At 42.7% G+C, this 24207-nt stretch overlaps 1 protein-coding gene across 9 annotated transcripts in view; it reads right to left on the minus strand.

Moving 5' to 3' along the window:
• PDE4D (phosphodiesterase 4D) overlaps positions 1-24207 on the minus strand; it is a 622016-nt gene that overhangs the window by 37187 nt on the left and 560622 nt on the right. For 8 of the 9 annotated variants that reach the window (XM_033163808.1, XM_033163807.1, XM_033163811.1 and 5 more), the window contains one exon: positions 23897-24009. In XM_033163808.1, the coding sequence (XP_033019699.1) occupies positions 23897-24009 (113 nt within the window). Of the gene's footprint in view, positions 1-11520; positions 11621-23896; positions 24010-24207 lie in introns of those variants that run through there. The other variant, XM_033163816.1, reaches the window with a different exon arrangement.

A 24207-nucleotide genomic window follows, 5' to 3' on the forward strand; every position in this document is an offset into this window, starting at 1 on the left:
CCTCTTTCAGAGGTGTTCCCCCCCCCCCATAAGTAACTTTTATCAATGAGCTGATGCGTCACAGTTAGGAAAAGATACTGCCGGTCGCCACAAAAATTCAGATATCGGTGAAGCATCATGCAAGCCCGCTTTTATCAGAGGAAGTGAAATGAACATGGGAGAAGCTGACACATAGGATAAAGTCAGCAAGCTAAAAACTCAGGAAACCAGAAATGTGAGGAGCAACTTCCTAAGGCGAGGGGAGGGGGGGCATTTAGGGTCAAGACTGTGAAGTGCTGATGATGTTTGTCCCAAAGCAGCATGTAGAAGCATGTGAACACAAACAGATGATGAAGTAGCCTGTGTGGAATTGAGTGACGGCAGACCTTGACGGGAGAAGGCCAGCACCCTCAAATGAGATTTGTAACCCACGTAGAATGATAAAACAGCAGTACCAGTAGGAAAGCAAGGGAAGAAATGAGGTGGAAGTAAGCATCAAAGTCCAATTACTTGGGAATATTTAAAAATATCTCAGTGACAACAAAAACTAATAGGTGAATATTTAGGAAACATTTGTTCTTCTCACCTGCTGTGGGTAGCAGTGAAGTTACCACTGTTCTAACTAATCCACAGTTCTTTGTGTACTCGGATGCATAAAAGGTTGTATCCCAAACAGCAAAAGATCCAGCAAAAGTTCTGCCCATTTCAATGGGTGACACTTGAGTATGTGCTTACTTACCGGTAACTAACGCCTCTATTTTGGTTATATTGTGCCCCCAAACTCTTAATGTCTGAGGAAATCAGGAGTTGTCATCCTGTCAAATCAAATCAAACCTTGACACAGGCCCATAACCCAACACACAGTCATAAATGGAATCATTGTAGAGTTGGAAGGGACTCTGGGGAACATCTTGCAATGCAGGAATATGCAGCTGTCCCATATGGGGATCGAACCTGCAACCCTGGCATTATCAGCACCATGCTCTAACCAACTGAGCTATCCAGGCGTACATATCTTTCTAGAAATACTAGCACAGCCTTGGCATGGTGGAAAGGAATATGATAATCAAAAAGTTAGCTGCTGGTTTCCATTTTATGTTATGTTTATGTTGCATTATGTTGCTCATCAAAGAGCAAACAAATTACGCAAAAGCAAGCTGGTTGGCTATTTTTCTATCCAAGTATTGGCTCACAGGGAGATCTGCAGGAAGCCCTGAAACCACCGTTCAAGGCTCCAAGGACCCATGCAGTTTGTAGACCAAGGACCAAGTTCAGGAACTTAAGTGAACAAAAATCTGGGTAGCCTCCAGTGGCAAAACCAAGGTTTCTTAGATGGAGAGGTGAGAGGGGGAATATACCCAGAGACAAGACGTAACTACGGTAAGTGCAATCCTAGGCATGTTTTCTCTGCTGTAAGCACCAGTGTTCAATACTCCCAGGTAAGTGTGTGCAAGACTGCAGCTTAAATGCCACTGAATGCAATGGGCTTACCTCTGGGTAAGCATGCAATGAAATTGCCTGCACAAAGTTGAATCTTGTGATTTCAACCTGAAAACATTTTATAACGGACAATTAGGAAATGATTGAAAGTACTTCTGAGCAGTTTGAGTACATCTTAGTCTTTGTCTAAAAGTGGACTCTCTTAAATGCACACAAAGAGACAAACAAAAATGTCACATTTTGGGAGACTACGACATTCCTGACAGAACCATTAGCAGGGACTGCTGCAGGCGAACTGCTCAGATACATTTCCAAGTATCAGTTCAACACAAAAACACCTTTTGTTTCATTTGCTCTTAAGCCAGAGCTTGTTTTAGAAAGCTTTATGGGGAAAACCAGAGGGTGGAGTATGGAGAAGAGATTAAAAAGCTGTAAAGCTGTCCATCAAGTTGATATTCTCTCTCCTGTTCTTACCCCTGAGCCCGAAGCACGATCACACAGCCTAGGCACCAGAAGCTCATGCTACTGCTGAGTCTGAGGACAGTGAAAAATGATTGTGGTGTTGGCATTCTGAGTTAGATGCTGGAATTGAATGGGATAGCACCGTTCAGACTCCTCTGGTTGAACCACTAAGAGTCTCCCATCATATTGCTCCCTCCATTTCCTATGTTCAGAGGTTGGTGCCACTGCATTAAGTAGCTAAAACGGCATCACCCATGTACATGACGGGCATTTCAGTAAGTTCAGGGAAACACCGAACTTTGCAGACATTCTAAAATTCTAAGGGTAGGTGGGGTGGGACGGGACCCACAAACAGCCCAATGAATCCTGGTTGGACTGAATGGGAAAGAAAACCAGGCGGGGGTGGAACAGAAAACACAAGCTTTTCACACAAGTATCACAGCAGAGCTTTCCAGCGTGGTTTAAACACAACAGCTGGAAGAAGCCTAGCGGTAAGTGCAAAATTACAGGGCTTTGCACGGATTGTTTCTTATTTACAAGCACACACCTGAGATCTGTGTGGAGTCTGGGAAAATGGTTGTTTCTGAGATGAATACCTCAGCAGTACCACAGACAAGGCAAACTCATCCCTGTCTCCCCCCCCACCTACCCCCCCCCCAAATAAAACAGCAACTAAGGAAGACAGGTGTGGGTAGGAGCTGTGTAATTCTTCTTTCTTCTCCTACCTGCTTCTAAGATTTATCCCCAAGGAAGGATAATGCTTTGAGAATTCTGAAGGGCAAATGGGGCACAAGTTCTCCTTGCCTTGGACAAAAGCCAGAGGAAAGTCCTCCTGGCACAATCCTCAGTACAAGAAGTGGTTGCAGCTCAAGAGCACGGACAACGCTCTTGTGGAAATTCCATTCATATCACTGATATCTGTGGCTGAAGAACCTATTGCAGGAATGTGTCCTTTATAATATGCCATTTATATGGGTTTCTCAAAAGAAAGTCATGCCAAACAAATCTCATTTCTTTCCTTTTTCCTTTTGATAAGAGTTGCAAACCTGGTGGATCAGGGGAATGCTGCAGACATAGCCCCGATTTTCTTACGAGGAAACTGCTAAAATGTGGGCTGAATGAAGTAACTGTTAGGTGGGTTTGTAGCTGGTTGACTGATCAAACCCAAAGAGTACTTATTAATGGTTCCTTGTCATCCTGGAAAAAAGTGACAAGTGGGGTGCCACAGGCTTCTGTCCTGCCCATAGTTGTTCAAAGTCTTTATAAATGACTTGGACGAAGGAATTGTGGGGATGCTCATCAAATTTGCAGATGACACCAAACTGGGAGGGGTAGCTAATGATGCAGAAGACTGAATTAGGATTCAAGATAACCTTAACAGATTGAAGAACTGGTTCCAAACTAACAATTCAATAGGGACAAATGTGAGGTTCTACACTTAGGCTGAAAGAACCGGCTGCACAAATATAAGATGGGGGGGGGCACCTGGCTTGGCAGTAGTGGTGTATGTGAAAAGGATCTGGGGTCTTAATAGACCACAAGCTTATCAACTTATGAGTCAACTGTGTGAAGAAGCAGCAAAAAATGCTAATGAGATTCTAGGCTGCATCAACAGAATTCTAGTGTCCAGATCAAGGTAAGTAACAGTACTGCTTTCTTCTGCCTTGGTCAGACCACACCTGGTGTACCGTGTCCAGTTCTGGGCACCACAATTTAAGGAGGATATTGATAAGCTGTAATGTGTACAGAGGAGGACAACCAATACGATCAAGGGTCTGGAAACCAAGCCTTATGAGGAATGGTTGAGGGAACTGGTTCTGTTTAGCCTGGATAAGAGGAGATATGATAGTCGTCTTCAAATATCTATAAGGGCTGTCACATGGAAGATGGAGCAAACTTGTTTTCTGCTGCCTCAGAGGGTGGGATTTGAACTAATAGCATAAAGAAGATTCTGACTAAACACAATGAAAAACTTTCTCGTGGCAAGAGCTGTTTGACAGTGTAACAGACTCCCTCGGGAGGGTGTGCACTCTCCTTCATTGGAGGTTTTTAAGCAGAGGTTAAATGACCATCTTTGGTTGTGATTCCTGCACTGCAGGGGGCTGGGGTCATCTCTAAAATTCTATGTTTCTAAAAATCAGCTTGAAATAAAAGGAAGACTGATCTACTGATCCTTTCAATACTAATAGTTAAAGTTAACACTTCCATAGATCTTCATAGGCACAATTTATTTCCTTATTACATTTCCAACACATGTTCCGTCCATCATGGAGTGCAAAGCACCATGCACAGGGTTCCTCCTGTCTAAGCACCAACCAGCCCAAGCTTCTGCAAGGTTGCTGCATCACGTATCTTCAAAGCCATGCTCCAGGCCCAAATATCGCCCTTTGCTGGTTTCCTATGAACATTACTTGTATAGCTCGTCATAAATGAGATGAAGAAACTAAAATGCATGTTAACCCCAAACACAAAATGTTTCCATGCAGGAGGGAATTTAAAATAAAAGCTTGGAGAGAAACTGAAGGATTACTCTCTCTCTCTCTCCCACCCCACCCCCTTCCTGTCCCCAGCTGCCTGCCACCTTACCCCTTCGCTCTGAAGAAGTATTCGTGCTAAATTCTTTGTGTGTCACTTAAAAAAAGAAAAAAAGGAAAGAGCCACCACTTCGTGGAGTGCTAGGTAACCGAGCTAACACAAAAACAAACAAGCCCAGTAGGGCCCCAGCATGTACATGCCAGAGCAAGAGCCTATAAATCACCCTGACTAGATAGCAGAATTTCAAAGGCACATTGCAAGCTGCTCCACACAGACTTGTTGACTCAGGCGTCAGTTGCTACCAAAGCACTGCTATCATCCCCCTTCTTGAAAAGGGTAGCAGGGCAATATTACTATTTCAGCAGAGAACTGATTCAGCACTCTCTTAGCCCAAAAGATTTGTTCTGCTTTGGACGCAGATATTTTATATTTTCTCAATATAAAAAGGCTTGTAATATAAGATTCCTGCACTGCAGGGGGTTGGACTAGATGACCCTCGTGGTCCCTTCCAACTCTTAAATTCTGTCTGATTCTAAGCTCCCAAACTGATTAAAGCTGTTTGTGTGCCATCTACACATACAAAGAGCGATCCAAATGTAAATGTGTTCCTTTACACAGGAAAAGTCAACCACTCTGTTTCTATAACCTAACAAATGATTCTGTTTCCTAGAAAAGGTGTCTTTTATAAAATCCATCATTAGGTTTTGGAGCAAGAATTTATTGTTACGCTTGTGTAGTTTTTTGTTAGCCTTTGTGTCAGGAAGCTGCTGGTGTTAACATGGAGCTGAATTCCTGCTTGTATTTGAACAAAACGTTGTTCATTCATACTGGACAGAAGTGGGGAACACTGCCACAGTCTTCCTTTGCAGACAATTCATTGGCCACTGATGTGCACAGTTCCTTGGGATTCACAGCCAAAGCAGCCAAAATGATATGCAATGGGTCTATGTACCAGTAACTGGAATGCTCTTTTTCCAGGGACTAGGCAAGTGTTTGTAAGAAATTTTGTTTGGGGCTGATAGGGTTGGGTAGCACTTTAATTTAATGTAAATACTGTAATTCATATTTTGTTTTCTTTTGTCATGGAACTTAAGGCAGCATACACTAGGTCTCCAAGTAGCCTTCCACCTAGACCCTTCCCTTTGGCAGACTCAGATCTGCTTAAGGCTCAGCTAGGTGGCTGCATCATATAAGCCTTCAGACCACAAAGACTTGAGAGCTACCATTTGATGGTGAGTGCTTTGTTGGCCACCAAATGATTGGATTTGACACAGGGAACTTGGTTTGCTGGCCACTGCTTAAAGACAAGGGGTTATGGTTTCAGGTACAGGACAGCACAATTACCCAAGTCCACCAAGCAAGTTAATGGCAGAAGTGCAATTAAAACCAGTGTCTTCCAGATTCACAACAAAATTACACAGAGATGCCTCAATTGAGTTCGAAGTACTCACAGATAAGTGCGTAGAGACAATTGCAGCCTTAGCCAATAAGTTAAACCAACTCTACTTTGTGACGTGATATTTGCTGAAATTTTAACATAGGAGAAAACAAATCAAATTGATTAAAACACGCCCAACACTCTGTGCCTTCTTCCATTACTGAACTTTCTATCTCTGTTTAAAATACAACCCTAAACGTGACAGACTGTTGTGGCAGAAAAACCAATGAAATCTCATGGCACTTTAAAGGTTAATAAAGTAGGTGCATTGTGGCAGAAGCATTTGTGGGCCTCAAGCCATTTGTCATATTTATGCCACGCACAATTTTTTTTTCTGGGGGAGGGGGAGGGGCATAAAGCCAGGAAATACAAGAGAATCAAAAGGCCTAGGACATTTTAAAGTGAAGTTCAAATGCAGTATGGCCACTCACAAGCAGCAGTAAGTAGCTTAATACAACAGTCCTACCTTTACTATGCTAATTTTGTATCAAGAGTTGGGGGAGGAATCCATAAACTCACTTAATAACCAAATTAATAGTCAAATGCCCTGATAAATTCTATTTCTCAATGGAGTATTCCTTTGAAGTTTTTGTTGTTGAAGTGTGGCGACTTTCGAGTCAGCAGGACATGTCCTGGGAGGCTGAAAATCTTCCAGCTCTGTTTCTGAACATTGCCTCTTTTGGTTTTGTTTTGGGGGTTTTTTAAGTGAGATTTGGGCCCATTTATTCTTTTACATCACAAATGACCTGTTATCCTATGCAGACATCAAAAGAAGAAATGTTGGCAGGTGATAAGAGTGCACAAATGAGCCTGCAGTACTATAATGGCAGAAGAGAAATGCAGTATGACATGTACTGCTCCCCACTGAACTCCTCCATTATTATCAAAGATATACAGCCCATCCTGGACAATGCACCTCCATTCATAATCTGCCCTTACTTACTCATTGTCCTTTAATCTGAAGGACTACCCACTAGCACAAAGAACTGTCAAATTTAGGCAGGAATCCCGGATCTACACCAAACTTAGATGCACTGTTCTCTCTAGAGTCATTCAGGATACTTTACTACAGGACCTAAGCCATACCATCAAAGGCTTGTAGATCTATCAATCTTCCAGTGTCATACATGACATCACTTGCTGTCTGAGTAGGAAAAAATGGTGAGTGAAAAGAACAGGTGGGCACAAATTTAATATTAAAAAAAATGGCAATGTTCAAAAACTAGGGCAAGAACATACCAGTCTCCCAGGACATTTTGCAGCTGTCCTGAAAGTCACCATTTTGCAATAGGCCTACAGAAATGTCAGAGATAAGAGTCTAGTGTGGAACTGCAGAAATGGGAGACTTCTTAGGTCTTCATGGAGCCTATGGGTTCTTTCCCTGCTACAGGCATTAAATTAGCTACCCAAAACTAGAACAGCTGTGTTATCACCAAAAGCGAGCATAGTGCTTATCTACCTAGTTTGAGCTTTGCCCAGAAATGTCCCGGACCTATTGACCCTCTTGCATTCCATGATCAGCGTTCAAAACTCCCATTGTTCTAGGCGCATTCTGCGACAGGGAATTTAATTAACAAGAGCAGTTTCTGAGCTCTGGGCACAGTACTGCGCCTAAGATTTCATATTAAAATTGCAGAGTGGAAGGAAAGGAGGACCTGTTTCTGCCTCCCCACTTCCAGCTACTCTCTGAAGACTGGAGAAGAGATTCTCTTAATAATATTAGGGGGGTGGGCAGGGGAAGGACTAGACCATGTGAAAAATGAACATAATATTTTAGATGCAGTTCATTCATTTTCAGGTTATTATTCTTGTTATTAAAAAAGTGCACCTAAACATTCTGTTCTTGCGCCCATAACCTAGGTTTAAGATGACATTTAGCTCCTAGCTCTCATATCTCCTTTTCTAACACTGTTCATGACCCTTGGGCTTACATTTGTTTCCCTCTCTGTATATCACCCAAGATATGCACATATATCTGTAAAATGAAAACACTCCGTATCTGACAAAATGGGCTCTGAACTTAAGATGTACGCAAAAATAAATCCATTAGTCCCCAAAGCTTTACAATTCTTTGTCCTGAACATGCTATACCAGCCTTTGCTAATCTGCTGCTCCTCCAGATGTTTGCCCCTACGAGTACCATCATGACTGTCCTGGTCACAGATGGTGGGACTTGTAATCCAAAGCAACCATCAGTAGCTTCAAATTTTGTACGTTTTTCCCCACTTTCCCTGACCCATAAGATTGGACTCTGATGTACGTGTATGAATCCACTGAATACCTTTATATGCTTTTATGTTTTGATACCATTGTATTGATTTTAGGCTGCATTTTTACTTGGGTCAATGGATATTGTTTTCATACTGTACACTGCTTAGAGATTTTTAAAATACCAAGCATTTTAGACCATTTTTTAAACAAACAAATGTGTAAAAAAATCTTTATGTAACCTTTTATTATCTCCAAAATCTGCAGGTCAGAGGAAAATGAAACTTGTATGCTGGGTGTGGGTGTGTGTGTGTGTGTGTCCCCACTTCCATTAGGTATATATTTGGCCAGAACCCATCATTCTCGGGCTTCATATACACGGTAATTTTAAAGTACATGGGGGGGGGAGGTCTTAAAATGTGCTTTAAAAGTGTGTAGTGTACACAGCCTCTTTGTCTTCTGTTGAATGCAAAATATAGAGCACCACAGGATCTGTTCTATTACAGCCAGATCTTAAAGGCATTTAAATAGTAGGTGATCTAGAAAGGTTTTCATATTATATACGGTATATATACACACACACATACATACATACCGGTACGTATGTATGTGTTCAGGGCTCCCCCCTGCAGCAGCTCATAGCTTTATGGGTGGGGGGATAAGATGGATGAAATCACCACTACTCAAAAATATACCCATACTGGCTTGATAAAGATATAAAAAGAGTAGACGAATGCTCAGCCCAAACTCATTTCAATGACTAAGAGCAGGGTCCTCATTGGCAAGACCTAAGTCATAATTGAATTCAAACAATGAGTCATGTTAAAATGAGTTGTATGGGGTGGGTGGGTGGGAGAATCAAACAAAAAACCAGGAGGTTCAACTGGTTTCCTACTCCGGAAGGACAATCCTAGATTAAAGCATGGGACTGAACAGATATTTGATTGAGACAATATATCACAGTATTACCTAAACAACAGGCGCCTGTTATTCAGAGCAAATTCCTCTAGCTCCATCAATATAAGAGCTCATGTTGGATAATGCCACCAAGGCACTGGTAACGGCTACATCTGCATACATTCAGCACTGGAGAAAGATGGGAGGAGCCCTGTGGATTGCTTTGAGTATTTGCATCACATGGAAAAAGAATCATGATAAAACGTCCCAAAGTTCCAAATGAGGCTCTACAACCAAATTACTGATAGCTGGAAAGACCTGCAAAACTCTCAGAAACGTGCAAGTGTTAAATGTGGCAGTAAGGTTTCAAGAACAAACTGAAAATAAACCACAGAAATGAACATTCATGAAACATCCTCCTTTTCCTCTTGCCTAGTGGCTGTTTGACCACTCCAGAGTAGATAAATCTGGAGCAGGCTAATATTTTAACACAGGACTAATTCTTTCACAACCAGAGTGTTCCACCTCCTCCATCCAATCTTCTGGAGTACTGAGAGTAACAAGAGCGAAGGATAGCGGCATTTCAGTTTTTAGTACCAAAGAGGCTATCAACCAGCAAGTCCTCCCACTGCAGTATCGCTTTTTACCAGCACTTGAACTGCTGAACCCTAGCTGCTTGTGAACTACAATTCTGTCTACAGGAAGTGCAACTATAATGGGTGTTTTCCTGTGACAGGTGGTCCTTGTGTCCAGCTACCTACCATTGCATGAGAACCTCACTGGATTGAGAGAATACTAGCATAGTGTTGGCAACAGCTGTGTTATCGCCGGAGGAAAGAATCTTCATCTGGAAAAGTACTCAAAGACACATTTCAGTCCCTGCCTTTCCCCACTTGCCATTGCAAATCCCTTCTTCTTCCCTTTCTCCCTTCTGTAGCAATTTGCCTGGCCTGAAAGTCAGCGCAGGTCAGGAGTTCCAACCTTGGAAACATTTCTCCCAACTTTTCAATTCCTTTTCTAACTGGGAATTTCCACTCTTACTGTGTTTGCTGCCATCTAATGCCACCTGCTTTGCTGCAGGCAATTCTGCTTTTGCAATACTGTTTCGAGCCCTTCATGTTTGGTCCCAATTTAATTTAATAATAATACCAAAGGAAAAAAACCCCAGAGGCTTTAAGTTGTTCCTGAAACTATCCTTCTTTCCACTGCACCTACAGGGTAATGAAAGAGAAGTGTTGTAATTCTGGAATTTTCAACAGAAAGTGCCACTGATTCTACACGAGGGAACTGATGCAAAATCTTGCTACTGCTCTATGCCATTCAGAAGCAGTGATAAAGCTTGGAAGAATATGGCCAACAAAGCAAGACACACCCACAATTTGCAAGAAGTGGTTTGATTGAGGAAGAACTGACAACCCACCACCACTCACCCACCAATTGGGATTTGCTGAAACCTTGCCTCTGTACTATGCAAACAGTAAAGCAGAACAAAATTTCTTCCCTATAAAAGCAAGCCGAAAGCAAAACCACAAAACCCACTGGTGGACAAAAACAGAATAGAGACTATGCAACTAGGCTGTTTTCTGCTTTATAGGGAAAATACAGTATCCTTACTACTCTATTTGAAAAGAAGATAGCCCTGTGTCCAGGGGCTAATAACAGACACTTGAAGTGGGGAGAAAAAGGTTTGGCTTACAACAGTTAATAGTTCATTCTGCTCCTGGAGTGCTGGAGTGGAGACCCTACTCTTTTCTCAGTACATTCTTATATGGCTTAGCTCACTACGTTCAATTCAGTGATTCTTCACTATTCAATTAAAAAATTCCTCTCATTTGTGGATATAGGCACACAAAGAGACCTACTTTAGTCAACAGTCATATTGCAACCACGAGTTCTCCTCTCTTCCTTAAGAAAAACTAAAATCTTTTATAAGTTCAACCAAAATAAAAAGAAAACTGGTTGAAGCATGCTTGCCTTCTACTGCTGTGCCTTGTAACCACCATATAAGTTCAATTTTATTGCCACGCCGTTGCTCCTATTAGCTGATCTTTCTTGTAAGCTCTGTAAATATGAATAACTGAAAAGAGCTACAATTACTCAGATAGGAAAGCAAGGGACGAAGGGGGAAAGGTTACGCAGGTTGTTGTTGTTGTTTTTAATCATCCTATCACAAAAAACTACTCAGCTCTGTGGACAGTTCTTTGTACATTCCTAATTTTTAGTACTTGAAATACTTTTCAATGCAGTGATTTCACTGAAGAAAAACAAATTTACTATACCCAGCCCAAAGAAATTCCCAGCACATGCATAAGACAGGATCATTTTACACATTGCAACAGCACCAACAGCCGTTTAAGCCCTAGTCTCCAACACCAGAACAAAACTGCTGCAGATATACTCTTTCTACAAGTTATAAAAATATATTCCCCATCATAAATAAATAAGCCCCATTAAGTTCAGTGACATTTACCCTCAGGCAAGTGTGGGTAGGATTGCAGCCTAATTTAAGTGGTGCAGGAAATAATATGAAGGAGAGACAGCAACATTAAATGGAATCTTACCTGGATCCATAATTCAGGTGCAAAAAACTTTGGCCATACTTCATAATGTAAGGAACTCACAGTCATCTTACTCATAAAATTTGTATCCTCTCAGTTTAAATGACTAAGCATCCAACGATATACGCAGACTGCCTTGAGTAATCGGATCAACATTTCTTAGGAGTAAAAAACACTAGCATTCTCCAACAAAACTTTCTATTACACTTGGAGGGAGGGGGGGGAAAAACCAAACAGTTCAAATAAAGCTCTAAAATGCCTTAAAAGTTTGTATTTAAAGCTGCTGGCATTGCAAGCGGCTTCCTGCAAACAGCATCCCTCACAAAACCCCTGATGTACACATAGAAACAGCTTTTGAATCCTGTCAGGTACTTTCTGGCTTCTTGTAGAGAGCTATACTAGCCTGCATATACTCCAAAATGGCAACCTCATCTCTCCTTGTTGCTATGGACACGCCATACGTCAGACCTGCACTTTTTTCCCCCAGACCTGTTTGTTTATGACAGGCCTAGGTGCTTCCTATTATGGTGCATGCATCAGCACAGCATGCTATTTGCCAGTAATGAGAGCCCGCGGCAGCCACTGAGGTGATCAGCATGCAGCAGAGGACAGAGATGCTGAGGAATCTGAGCATGCTCTCTGCAACTCTGCATAGAACGGGCAATTTCAAGAACGGTTAAGCAGCATACAAATCACAGAGACTGCTTTTTGCCAGATGCTGTCTGCAGTCACGAGAGGTGGGGGTGGGTGGGTGAAGTTTAAATACAGTCACACTGCTGCTACTAGTGATTGGGAAATCCTGGTAGTGGACGGTTTTAAGGAACAAGGCAAATTGACCTCTGGAAGTTTAGCACTGCCGTTTGTTGCCATCCCTGGAGATCTGCTGTGGAAAATCGAGCTGACGACAGCAGCAGGGTCCCCAAGTCTCAGCACTACTGCGCGGTTTGCAAAACTATTACTCATTCCTTTGTGAATCTTGCTTTTCAACTTTAGAAATGCACCTCTTTTTCCCCCCCACAGCTGCAGGAGAGAGTCTGTTTTGCTTCTCCAGTGGACCTGATGGGAGACTGCCTGCAGGGACGAGGGAGACATAACCCAGAAGGAAGACATGGCAAATCTCAGAGCTCCCATCTGCCACCACCGCCAGTCCAACTAACACAACATCCACTTAGTCGAGTCACCTTGCCAAATGACCTCACTTGCTTGTATGAGACAAGGCTTAGCTCATACTGATATATCTGGGCCCATTCGCTATAAATTTGAAGATAACACAAATAATGGCATTTCCAGTTTCCAGACAGCTCCTGCTATGTAAATCCTTAGCAGGAGCAGAGGCTGTTACATCACTGACCATTTTGAAATCCATGAGAATGCCCAATGCTTGCAATTATTGAGCAACCACAGAATCAGCAGACGTCTGCAAGACCTGTCAGCACCCTGATAAGGGTGATTAGGAAAGCACAATTCAAAATAAAAGTCTTCTTTTCATGGTTTTTTGAAGCTTGCATAGAACTCTATAAAGAATTTGATTTGCACAACTATTGTACAACTGCTGGCTAACAACAAAAGAAAGTTTGGGTTGATATTTAGTAATGGCTTTACATTATATTTTAGAGGCTGCCACAAAGGAAAGATTGGGTTCTGCAAGATAGGAAAACACTATAAAACAAAATAGGATTCCTTGATCTAATCTTTGAGCAGTCAAAAAGAAAAAGGTCCCACTTTTCCGCAATTTCTCAGGAAGATAGAACATTTTAGCTGCGGGTAGGCATGGCACCTGAATCCCAAGAATCTTGCTTTAATTATTAAAATGGAGGAACACACACAGAATTGTGTTTCCAGTGTTACAAATGACAAACGTTTTCCTAACGTAGCTATTTGGCAGACAGTTCATGGTCATCAGGGGGGTTTTGTGGCAATGGCACATGAATGTGCAAAAACACCTCACCAAACCTATATACCTCTTAGAGAAGATAAAACTTAGCTGGATGCAAAAAAGGAGAGAAAAGTCTATAATGAAGAGCAGAGCTGGAGAACCTACAGAATCATAGAATTGTAGAGTTGAAGGGACCCCAAGGGTCATCTAGTCCAACCCCCTGCAATGCAGAACCTGTGGTTCTCCAGATGTTGTTGGACTCCCATCAGTCACCTGACACGTACAGGTCCCCCACCCCTAACCTAGAACTACTGCAAAGTAATAAGGAAGGCACAAAACAAATTGCACCAATGGTCCTTAGGAAGGATGAGGCAGGGCTTAAATTTCCGCCACTTTTTTCTAGCAAATCTTTAACAATCATCTTAAAAAAAATGGGGCATGTCCTTGGCCACTTACTGCTGCTACTCCAAATTTAATCAGAACCAAAAGCATAATAGGTGTAGAAGTAACTGCAAGGATACATGGGAATGACAAAACTTGGATGGGGTGTGGTGATGGAGAGAAAGAATAAGGCAGGGATGACTGAAAAGTCAGGGTGGAAGCAGGTAAGGTGGGATTCTGAAGGTTCGGGAAAGCCGTTTCCCCCTTGGTTTCTCTCCCACATACTTTTATCACAGTTATCATGGCATACGCTCACTGAAGCAGATTCCAGGAAGGAGCCCTGCAACCACTGTCTTTACCTAGAATATGTCCTGTAATTACGTCTGTAAGATATCTCAGCACATATAGAAAGTGCCTGGCCTTCAGCAATCATAAACCATCACCACCCACAAACAAATACAAACCCACAAACAAATTGTGTGTGTAGTGGGGAGACTTGAGCCTGGGTATTTTAGAAACTAAGTGCTTACTGGGGGAAAGACGACCTGGCAAGGGGCATTTCAAATCAGCTGCAGAAAAACATGGCAAGAAAGGAAAGTTACAGTAGTATATATGAAATGATCAGACCATACAGGTATTTTAGAAGCAGAGAGGTGAAAACAGTGGATCCTAGAGGTGCCCAAAATGAAGAAATGGGCAAAACTGGACAACTGCTTGACTGAAAGATGTTATGTTATAGATGGCTTTGGATGTTTTAGTGTTTTGGGCTACTAAACAATATAGTTGGTTCCAGGTTAAATTAGTGTTGCTTTAGCCCTGGTTTGACCTAACTTGTCCCACTGACCTGTCCCATGCAATACTCAGAAGCATGCCCTGCTGTGTTCAATGGGGCTTACTCTCTAGTGTTTCAAGACTGCAGCCTCCATATGGATCTATCCAACCCTATGTTTACTGTGTCATAAACTCTCACTGGCAATAACCTGCTCCACAAATGAGGGGTATTTCCAATTTAGGGGTTCGGTCAATTAAAAATGTGTCCGATACTGATGTGACTTCATAGAATAAAATTATGCAGATGCAAATGTGCATCTGCCTCTGTGTCAGATATATGACTCAAAAAAGGACTTCATGGTTTGGGACATGGAGTGGGGACAGTTATAGGAAAAGGAACATCATGAACTCATCAAAAGCAACTGCAGCATAAAGGAAAATAAGGACAAGGTGTCTTTTGCTGCTATGAACCAGAAGGTCGGAAAAGAAAGGTTTTAACCTTAAAAAAAAAAAACCTACTTCACGCAACTGAGAAGAACAATTCCTGCCTATTAGAGGGGGATTACAAAAATACATGTGGGGGGATGGAAGTGGTTTTGTACCATGGACATAGGGACATTTGTCTTCTAATCAATTCTGAAACACCCCTCGGTTGGCCACAGTCTTTTCTTAGTCCTGAGACTGGAAATTCTGCAATTAGAAGAACACAGACCCAGAGGCAGTATTCCACTTGAAAGTGTGCCTAACTGCATTTTTTCCGTGCTCTCATGAACTGCAACATGGATGGGCACACCTTCGGCTTATGGGATCAACTGTCAGGGCTTTGGGTGGGAGTGTTATTAGAACCAGGAGGTTTTAATTCAGGGACTCACACCTAGAAATCACTTCCCCGTTAGTAAAATATTACAACAGAAATTATTTATGTCTATATGCGAGCAAGGCATGGGGATGCAGGGTGTGACTGATTCACGGATGTTATGTGCATTTTCCTTCCCAATTTGTGATTTCCTGAATCACAAGGGTGACTGTTAATTATTCTGCCTGCTGGTGCGACAAAGACTTAACACACATCATTTTATCTGTATACCGCCTTTCCACAGTTCAAACCATGCCAAGGCGGCTTACAACATGAAAAAACAACAACAACACATAAACCACAACATAACAAAAGTTGTCACAAACAATAAATAACTCCCACCCACTTGCAGTCACACTCCAAATGGCATTGGGGCCTGTCTGGCTCAGATCCACAGAGAGACTCCCCCATCTGAACCACCAGCGGCAGATTTGTTTATATTTGCAAGTGCAACCTGCTCCCCTGGCGGGAGTTTCCCAGAAATTACACTTTTGCCTTTCTCTTCCAGCCTCCTTCTTCACATGCTTTTCTCAAGAAAAGTGCTCCAGATTCCCTTCCCCTTTGTGAGGCTCTGCGGAAGTCGTGTGGAAAGTCATCGAAAGAGCAAACAAGGCTTTTTACACAGGGTAAACTCTTCAGCAAGTTGCTTTTCACATTTTGTCCGTGCTCCTTTCTAATCCTTTCCTCCAAGGGAGAATGATGTCTGCCCATCCCACCCACGTCCATCTCCATGGCTACCTGAGTGTGAGGAAGCACTACCTAGAGCTAGTACAGTTCAAACACGAGGCACTCCTTCTCCATTGCAGAACAAAGACTCAATACTCTTCTATCTCATGCCAGCAGCATAAAGGGAAGGTGATGCGTAACACAGAGAAAGCTACTACTTCATTAATATGCTAAATATAATCATTTGAACACACATGTAGAAATGTTTCACCGCACTGTTTCAATCCTCCCTGCAAGCCATGGTTATTTCACAGCCTTCAAGGCAACATGGCACAGGTCCGAAGGCTGCCATGATCACATTCTGCTCTGATTGCCCATGAACCAGCCCACATCCAATTAACCCATGCCAATCACCCTTACAGACCATACCAAAAGCAGCCAGCCAGCAAGATGTGGTTTGCACTAGGGAAGCCTGAACAATTCAAGAAAGCAGTCTAAGAAAGCTGTCTAAATTGCTCACGTGAATGAGCGAAATTGCTTAAAAGAAGGGGGCAGAGACTGCTCCAGGGTCATAATCCAACCTCATCTGGAAGAAGCTACTTTCCTGTTCCAGCTCTTGCAATCAAGTGAGAGTCATACGATTAAGCCAAAGCTATGTACCAAGGCTCTCCAAAAGCAATGTTAGCCTTGCTTGGAGATTTGCACGTGTGAATGGAAGAAGTCAAGATGACATCCTCTCCTAAGGTGAGAATTATGAGCAGGACACAGGGACATCTCTGGGATCTGAATCCCCAAGTGAGAATGCTTGACTGATTCTCCCTAACACAAGCCTCCAATATTCTCAGTGGTTCTCTGTGTAGCTCAATGCCTCGGGAAGGTGGGAAAAAATGCCATGAGGAAAAGAAGGTTTCCTAAATTCTAACTGGCCACAACTAAGGAACAAAACCAAAGCAATGCCTTTCACCATTCTATTTGCAACTTACTCATTGACTTCTGTTTATATTCCAAATACCTCACAACTGCTTTCTAATTTAGTAAAATGGCATTTCTCAAAGTACACCTTAGGTGCAAACTTTGGATTCACTGCAATGATTCCTGCTTGAACAATTGGACTCCTCCCCCTCAAATATGCTCCCTAAATCTGTTCGGGAGTTGTCATCCCCCCCCCCCCGCCCCCAATGCTCTGGAGTAGATGGTGTGTGTGTGTGTGTGTGTGTGAGAGAGAGAGAGAGAGAGAGAGAAATCCTATTGTGCAGGTGGGATTCCTTGCACTGACAGAATGTTAACTTAGTGATGTGCTGGATAGAAGCCACTTGATCTACAGCTCATGGGCACTTACAAAAATAGAATCTACAACACAGGATTAGCTGGTATTTATCAAAGAGTGTGATTGAAAAAGTGAGAAGTGACCATATACAGTGGACGCTACGGTTGCGAACGAAATCCGTGCGGGAGGCACGTTCGCAACCCACAGCGTCCGCAATCCGCAGCGCCGCGTCTGTGCATGTTGTGATTTGGCGCATGCACAAAGCGTGATTTAGTGCTTCTGTGCCGAAACCCAGAAGTAACCCGTTCCGTTACTTCTGGGTTCAGTGCGGTGCGCGACCCAAAATCATGCAACCCGAAGCGGCTGTAACCCGAGGTATGACTGTAATTCAAAACAGAGCACATGCGGTGAATGAAGAACCCAGAATCAGGCAGCAGGTAATTTAAAGAAGATTCCTGCCCAAGTTCCTATGCACCCACTACAAACCCAGAGTAGGCCATACTTGGCTGGATGGAACAGTGGCCAGAGAACTTTTATGGTAATCGGAAAAATTATGTTTAATTAGTAAATATATCCCAAAGTTAAGTGCTCATCAGACTCCCCACCCCACCCCAGGAAGACAAGGAAACACCTAAATCCAACTAAACTATGAAATCAGTTAGTCAAAACTCATCACACAGCCAGAAATTATATAAAAATGCAGTCATAGAATGAGCTGCAGGTGTTTTGGGACCCCATTATCAGCTTTTTGACCTTAAAATTATCAACAGATCACCTGCCTTCTTTGAACTAATTTGCTAGATCAGTAAATTCCCGTTTCACTGTTTTATTATTTGTAATGATGGAAATGCAACAGACTGGCCAATAAGTAAATCCTTTTAAATTGGATGTGACAGCATTATCCTTCCTCTCTAATTGGAAACAGGTTGCTCTAATCTAACCTTGTGATAGGAGTTCAAAACACTGGTGAAACCGTGCTGCTATGTTAAAGCTTGTACAAAGGGCTGGTATACATACTGCAACCCATGCATAAAATGTTTGAAAACACATCTGCATGACTGCTAATGCAAGCAGCAGACATAATGTGAAATAATGGGTCCCAATAACAGGACACGTTACATGGAGACTCTTCCCCCATCAGGCTCTCCTAGCAGCAGCTGGTGGAAACTCTCCTTGTGATGAGAGCAATCTTCCCAGTCATCTCTTGCAAAAATGTGGAGGATCCACTTATGCCTCACCTTCTAAAACAGTGGTGGAAGCAAGTTCCACCTTACTGGAAAGAGGAAATTCCCTCAACACCACCACTGAATTCAGACCCACTGTCTCATGACTGTATATATTATCTGGCACGGGGAGCCTGGTTGCTATTCCTTATTTCACATTTATATTTGCAATTCTACTCCAGAATCTTCAATTTGCCCTACAGGTGCAACACAGCAATTTGGAGGCAGCTGTAGCTTTTCAGGTGTGTGTGTGTGTGTGTGTGTGTGTGGCTGGCTGTGTGCAGAAGGGGGAACTCCTATTTCTTTCTGATCTGGTCAGATTCCTCCAAAAATGAGATTAAAAGCACAATTCTAGACAGACGTAGGCAGGTTCAACACCTTCCCCTGCCCCTCACCACATCTCTCCTAGTAACATTCATGGGCATGTACAGTGCTGCTTTTGGGGGCCAGAGATGTGACCCTCCTATGGTTACAACCCTGCTAAATAGCTCTACCAGTGCAAGCACCTGGTGGTCTGGGGAGGGTGTGTTTGTACTGGCACATATAGATAGTAACATAAACTTTAGTATTTGGATGATGACCTTGACAACAGCAGCTATAGCCAGCAAGATCAACACAGCCTAACAGGGATGGCCTGCTGGGCAGTACCCCTTTGTGAAAAAGCCAAATTTGGAAGTATGCCTACAAAAAGAGTAATTTGCAAGAGAGAGTTTTTCACTTCTGCTTGAGTTATTTATTCAAAGATCTCAAAGGTGTTGCTTATTTGTGTCTTTCGTTCAACGGGCAGCAGAAAAATATGACGTTCTTGTTACCCCTTGCTATTGTTTGTGTATGTCAATAATACCCAAGGTAATAATTCATACAGCTGAAAGATTTGAAGGAACACTGTGCTGAAGGACAACAACCTTCTTTCTACAATGTTTACTCTCCCCAGCAGTAAATGCAGTATGTTCTTTGCAAGCCACAGTGCAATTCTCCATGCTTACTTAGTCATGCGGGTATTTTGTCTGTGTGTGTGTTTATATTTGTGGGATGCATGTCCATATAAATGCAGAGCTTACATACTTAGAGCTGGCATACGTCAGTAGAAAAACCATGGTTTTTCTTAGTTTAAAAAAGCTCAACAACTTTTGAAAAAGCTCAGGGTGTCCTGCTTTCTCCTTTTTGAAATATGCAAACATACTGCAAACACATTATGACTTTGCCAGTGGATCCGGTGGCATCCTCACATTTCTCTGCACATCACATGTGATCTATTAAATGCTTAAGATCTCCACCCTAATAAATTTTCAAGCTAGCATTATGGAATAACTAGGCGGGGCTGGCTACGACATATTTAAGGGGGAGCAGGCACTGTGACGCATTCTCTGCACTCTTTTTGAGATCTCTGCTATGTACCTTTAAAAGTTGGGTGTGATGCAGAAATTTATTTCATGTAATGGACCGCAGTAGATTGCTGCCCCTTCCACATTGGAAAGGCTCCTCTTGCTTATCTTGCCACTGACATCTTTATGCCCTGCGAAAAAGTTGCTTAGAAGGGCAGCCTTTCTCCAAAAAAAACTATCCCTGGCTACCCAAATATGAACTGCATCTATTTATGTGGCTGTTTTTTAGAAGTCAAAAGCACTTGAGTATTTTTGATGCTCGTGTGTGTGTGTGTGTGTGTGTAAGGTATCTGACTTATGCATGCACCCACATCCACATGCACCCACACAGGCATATCTGTCCATGAACTAAAGCACACATTGTGACTAAGCCCTAAACAGCATTATCTCCTATCAACGCATAAAACCTACTTAGGATTATTTTGAATGGCGGGCACCTTCAACCAAAGATACCATGCAAAGAGACCCTGTGGCAACACTGCCTTCTCAACAAAGGGAAATGAACTGTGCAGGGGACACACACACACTGCTTTTTAGAGCCAATTTCTCCTGTACAGAGCAATAGAAGTCATTGGTTTCTAGGAAGCAGACTTGTACAGGACTAAAAGCCTAAAAAATTGGTGCTGGTGGTGCCCAAGAACTTCCTTTTGTGATGTGCAAATAAAAAGTAGCCCTTGGTAATAGGGGTTTATTGAGCTAACACTGACGCTTGGGCTGCAATCTCAAAAAGCCACACCTACATGGTGGGACTTATTCCTGAATAAATATGCATGGAAGTGTGCTGCGTGGCTTGGGATATTGGCACATAGCGTTTAATTGGCAGCAAAGAAATGAGCAGTGAAATCCTATACATATGTACTCAGACGTAAGCCTCTCAGAGTTCAGTCAGATGTGCTCCCAGGTGGGATTGCAGCCTAAAACACCCACATTTCCCATTTTATGGACAAAATAAAACCAAGTAATTGTGTGCCTGCAGTATAAATTTTCAGTGCTGATGTAAGGAATGGCATCATTCAGGCTGACCTTCAGAGTGGCTATAGCAACTCAGCTTATTGTACATCTCATACAGGAAACCTTGGCCGTATGATCCATTTTCTGAAGCAATGGGAGGAGCAGATTTCTTATTAAATGCTTCTTTGCCCACTGTATTTGGAGTTTCTACTACTGAACACATCCAAAATACAACAACTTCTTTGCAAATGCCTATCTAATTTTTAAAAAAACAAATCTCTACAAGCTATCTACAAGGTAGGCAGCAACACCATTGCTAAGCAATGTTTGCAAGAAAATAAACTACTATAATATTTATAGTATACCTTTTATATTTTTTTACTGAAAACAAACCTATCTTCTATGATCATGAAAATTTCACACACTTACTATTATTACTGATAGTTAAACATAACCCTAATATGAAAAACAGCCACATACTGATATAGGAAACAAGCTGTTGCCCAAATAAACAATTCAGAAAACCCATTGCACTGCTTGCAAATGAGACTGCATTTTACTTGAAACATTTGCTCTTTTGCTTTCACCAATAATTAAAATCCACATGCATTTTTTTAATTCTATGCAGCAAGCCTTGTTCAAAAGTCATAAAGCAGTGAATAAATAGCTGCTTGCAAATCTGTGATATTCACCAGAGCCTTCCCCGGCTGCACCTCCCTTTTGAATATACACTTGGTGGTAAACCAGCGACCGCTATTGCACAACGTGCTAAGCTGCCCTGCTTGGCACATGTCTATGAAGGTGCAGGATCAAATCCTTAAGTTTGATTGCAAGAATCAAATTTGGGTTCATAGCAGTCGAACGCCAAGAGCCACAGAAAACATCCACACATATTATTAGATAGTGACATGTTAACAGCATAAACAATATGTGACACTTTTATTGCAGGAGCGTAAATGGTATCTCAATAATAGGAAAGCATGAGAAAGAATCCACTAACTTAAGACTCCTGTATCCTTGTGTTACATTGTACAATCAAAAGCTCAAGGAGCTTGCAAGAGTCAGAGGCTTCCCTCCCTCTTTCTCCTGCCTGCCTAGATCAAGTCTGCAGTCAGAAGTGATATTAGATTTGCCATTGCATTTCTATTGCACCATTCCTCCAAAAAGATCATGGTTCTCTTCCTCACAACAACTCTATGAGGTAGGTTAGGCTGAGAGACAGTGATGGGCCCAAGGTCACCCAGTGAGCTTCGTAGCAGAGTAGGGCTTTGAACAGTGGTCTGCAAGCAGAGTTACTCTCTTAAAGATTTTGTTGGGGGGGGGGAGAGAGAGAGACTGCTGCAGCATAAAGCTAAGACAGCACTATTTCTGCTGGAAATCTAAATAAAGGGCTTCCCCGAGAGCCTAAAAAGAAAGTGGGGAACTTTTTCTGTTGAATAAGCAAGGTGTATGTCACCATGTCACCATTCTGGGTGATTTTAGTGCCACAATGAAAATGTAAACTTGTTTCTCAAACCTAATCATGTTTTCTCAAAAGTATGCTCCAGTGAAATCAATGGAACTTGCTTTTGGTCAGTATGCACAAGAATCAATTACACCCAAAGGTGTAAAACAAATCTGTTTCCACCATGCATATGGTTTTGCTCAGTGTTTTTCAACCACTGTTCCGCGGCACACTAGTGTGCCGCGAGATGTTGCCTGGTGTGCCGTGGGAAAAATTGAAAAATTATTTTATATATAGTCAATATAGGCACAGAGTTAATTTTTTTTAACATTTTCTAATGGTGGTGTGCCTCGTGATTTTTTTCATGAAACAAGTGTGCCTTTGCCCAAAAAAGGTTGAAAAACACTGGTTTTGCTTGCTTTTCTCTGTTCCTGGGTATTTACAACAAGTTGTAACCACATCTCCTACTACCTTTTGTGGTTGACATTTTCAGCAAAGTGCCGTATGTAAAGGTTGTGTGTGCATCTTTCCTCATCCTGTTTTAAAATGGCAGCACACTGATCAGTGATTACGCACAACCTTTAAATGGCATGTGGAGCTTTGAAACCCAAACTACACCACCTCTTTTGACCCGCCCACCCCCAGCCAGGCCAGTTTTGCTCTCCCTCTCCAACTTTATTATACAACTGCAAAGGTCAAAATGATGGACCTGCCCATCTCAAATGTATGCAGGACTTTTCAATTCTGCCATCTGATTCATTTGTAGATACGGTTTTATAAAAAGGGCATCTTAAACAATAATTTAAAACCCCTGCAAAGTTTTGCAGTTCACTGCTGGCTCACCAAAAAGTAAGTCTTTATTGAACTTAACTTCCATGGATAGGATGGAGTGATGCTGATAAAACAGATAATGCAAGAATCCAACTTTTAAGTTTGACCTCCAGAAGTCCCATGGAGTTTACCAAGAACTACTCCTGAGTAGAAGTAGAAGGAGGCTTGCATTTAGATCTGATTCACCTAAGTTAGATAACACACTGAGAGACACATTGCAATAACACTGTGCTCCATGCACATTTTAAGTTTGCAAACATGAATGCGTACAAGCTACTGTACTAGCTTCCTCCACAGCCAAGAACGCATGCAAGTTTTCTTGGCACAACAGCAGCAGCTGCCTAATATTACGGATGCTCCCAGATGGGCTATTGCAGGATTAGGGCTGCTCATGCATGCAAGTTTTCTGCAACATCCGCGTGGTCCCGGGCATCGAAATGCCAGCCTGTGATTTTCTCTTTTCCCAGTTAACCAGAATTTACCATTTCTGGGGGAAGTCCGAGAAATTAAGCTGGGTGGGTGGTGAAAACTGTTGCTAATGTCCTGTTTGCGGTATCCCTTTGCAGCATTCAGGCCCCGGGGCTGGAAGCGAACTCCAGCGCTCGAGATCGCGGGCCACTTTGCTGGCGGGGAGGCAAAAACACCGCCAAGGCGAAGGCGCTGGGGAAGCAGGTGAGATCGGGGTGCGGGAAACGCGTTAGGTGTCGGGGTGGAGGTTTTTGTCCTACCTTGTTCGAGGCCATTTCGCTGACGGAGTGCCTGGTCTGCAAGGTTTCCAGCTGGTCCAGGCACCAGTCGAGCTCCTCCAGGGTCTCGCTGGCCAGTTTTTGGTAGGCCTCCTCTGCGAAGAGATAGGGAAAGGAGTACTCAGTTCGCAAGCGTTTCACAGGGCTACCAGCGAGCTCCAGCGGGGCCATCCTGCCATACCCAGCCATGGGGGGATGCCCAGTGCCCACACATGAGTGCTGCTCCTTCATATTGCTCAGCCCCAGCAATGGAGGAGAAAGGCGGGCTTGCGGCTCCGGCGGGAACCACGAAG

Source organism: Lacerta agilis, chromosome 11 (genome assembly GCF_009819535.1).
Source record: "Lacerta agilis isolate rLacAgi1 chromosome 11, rLacAgi1.pri, whole genome shotgun sequence".
Classification (NCBI taxonomy): Eukaryota; Metazoa; Chordata; class Lepidosauria; order Squamata; family Lacertidae; genus Lacerta; species Lacerta agilis.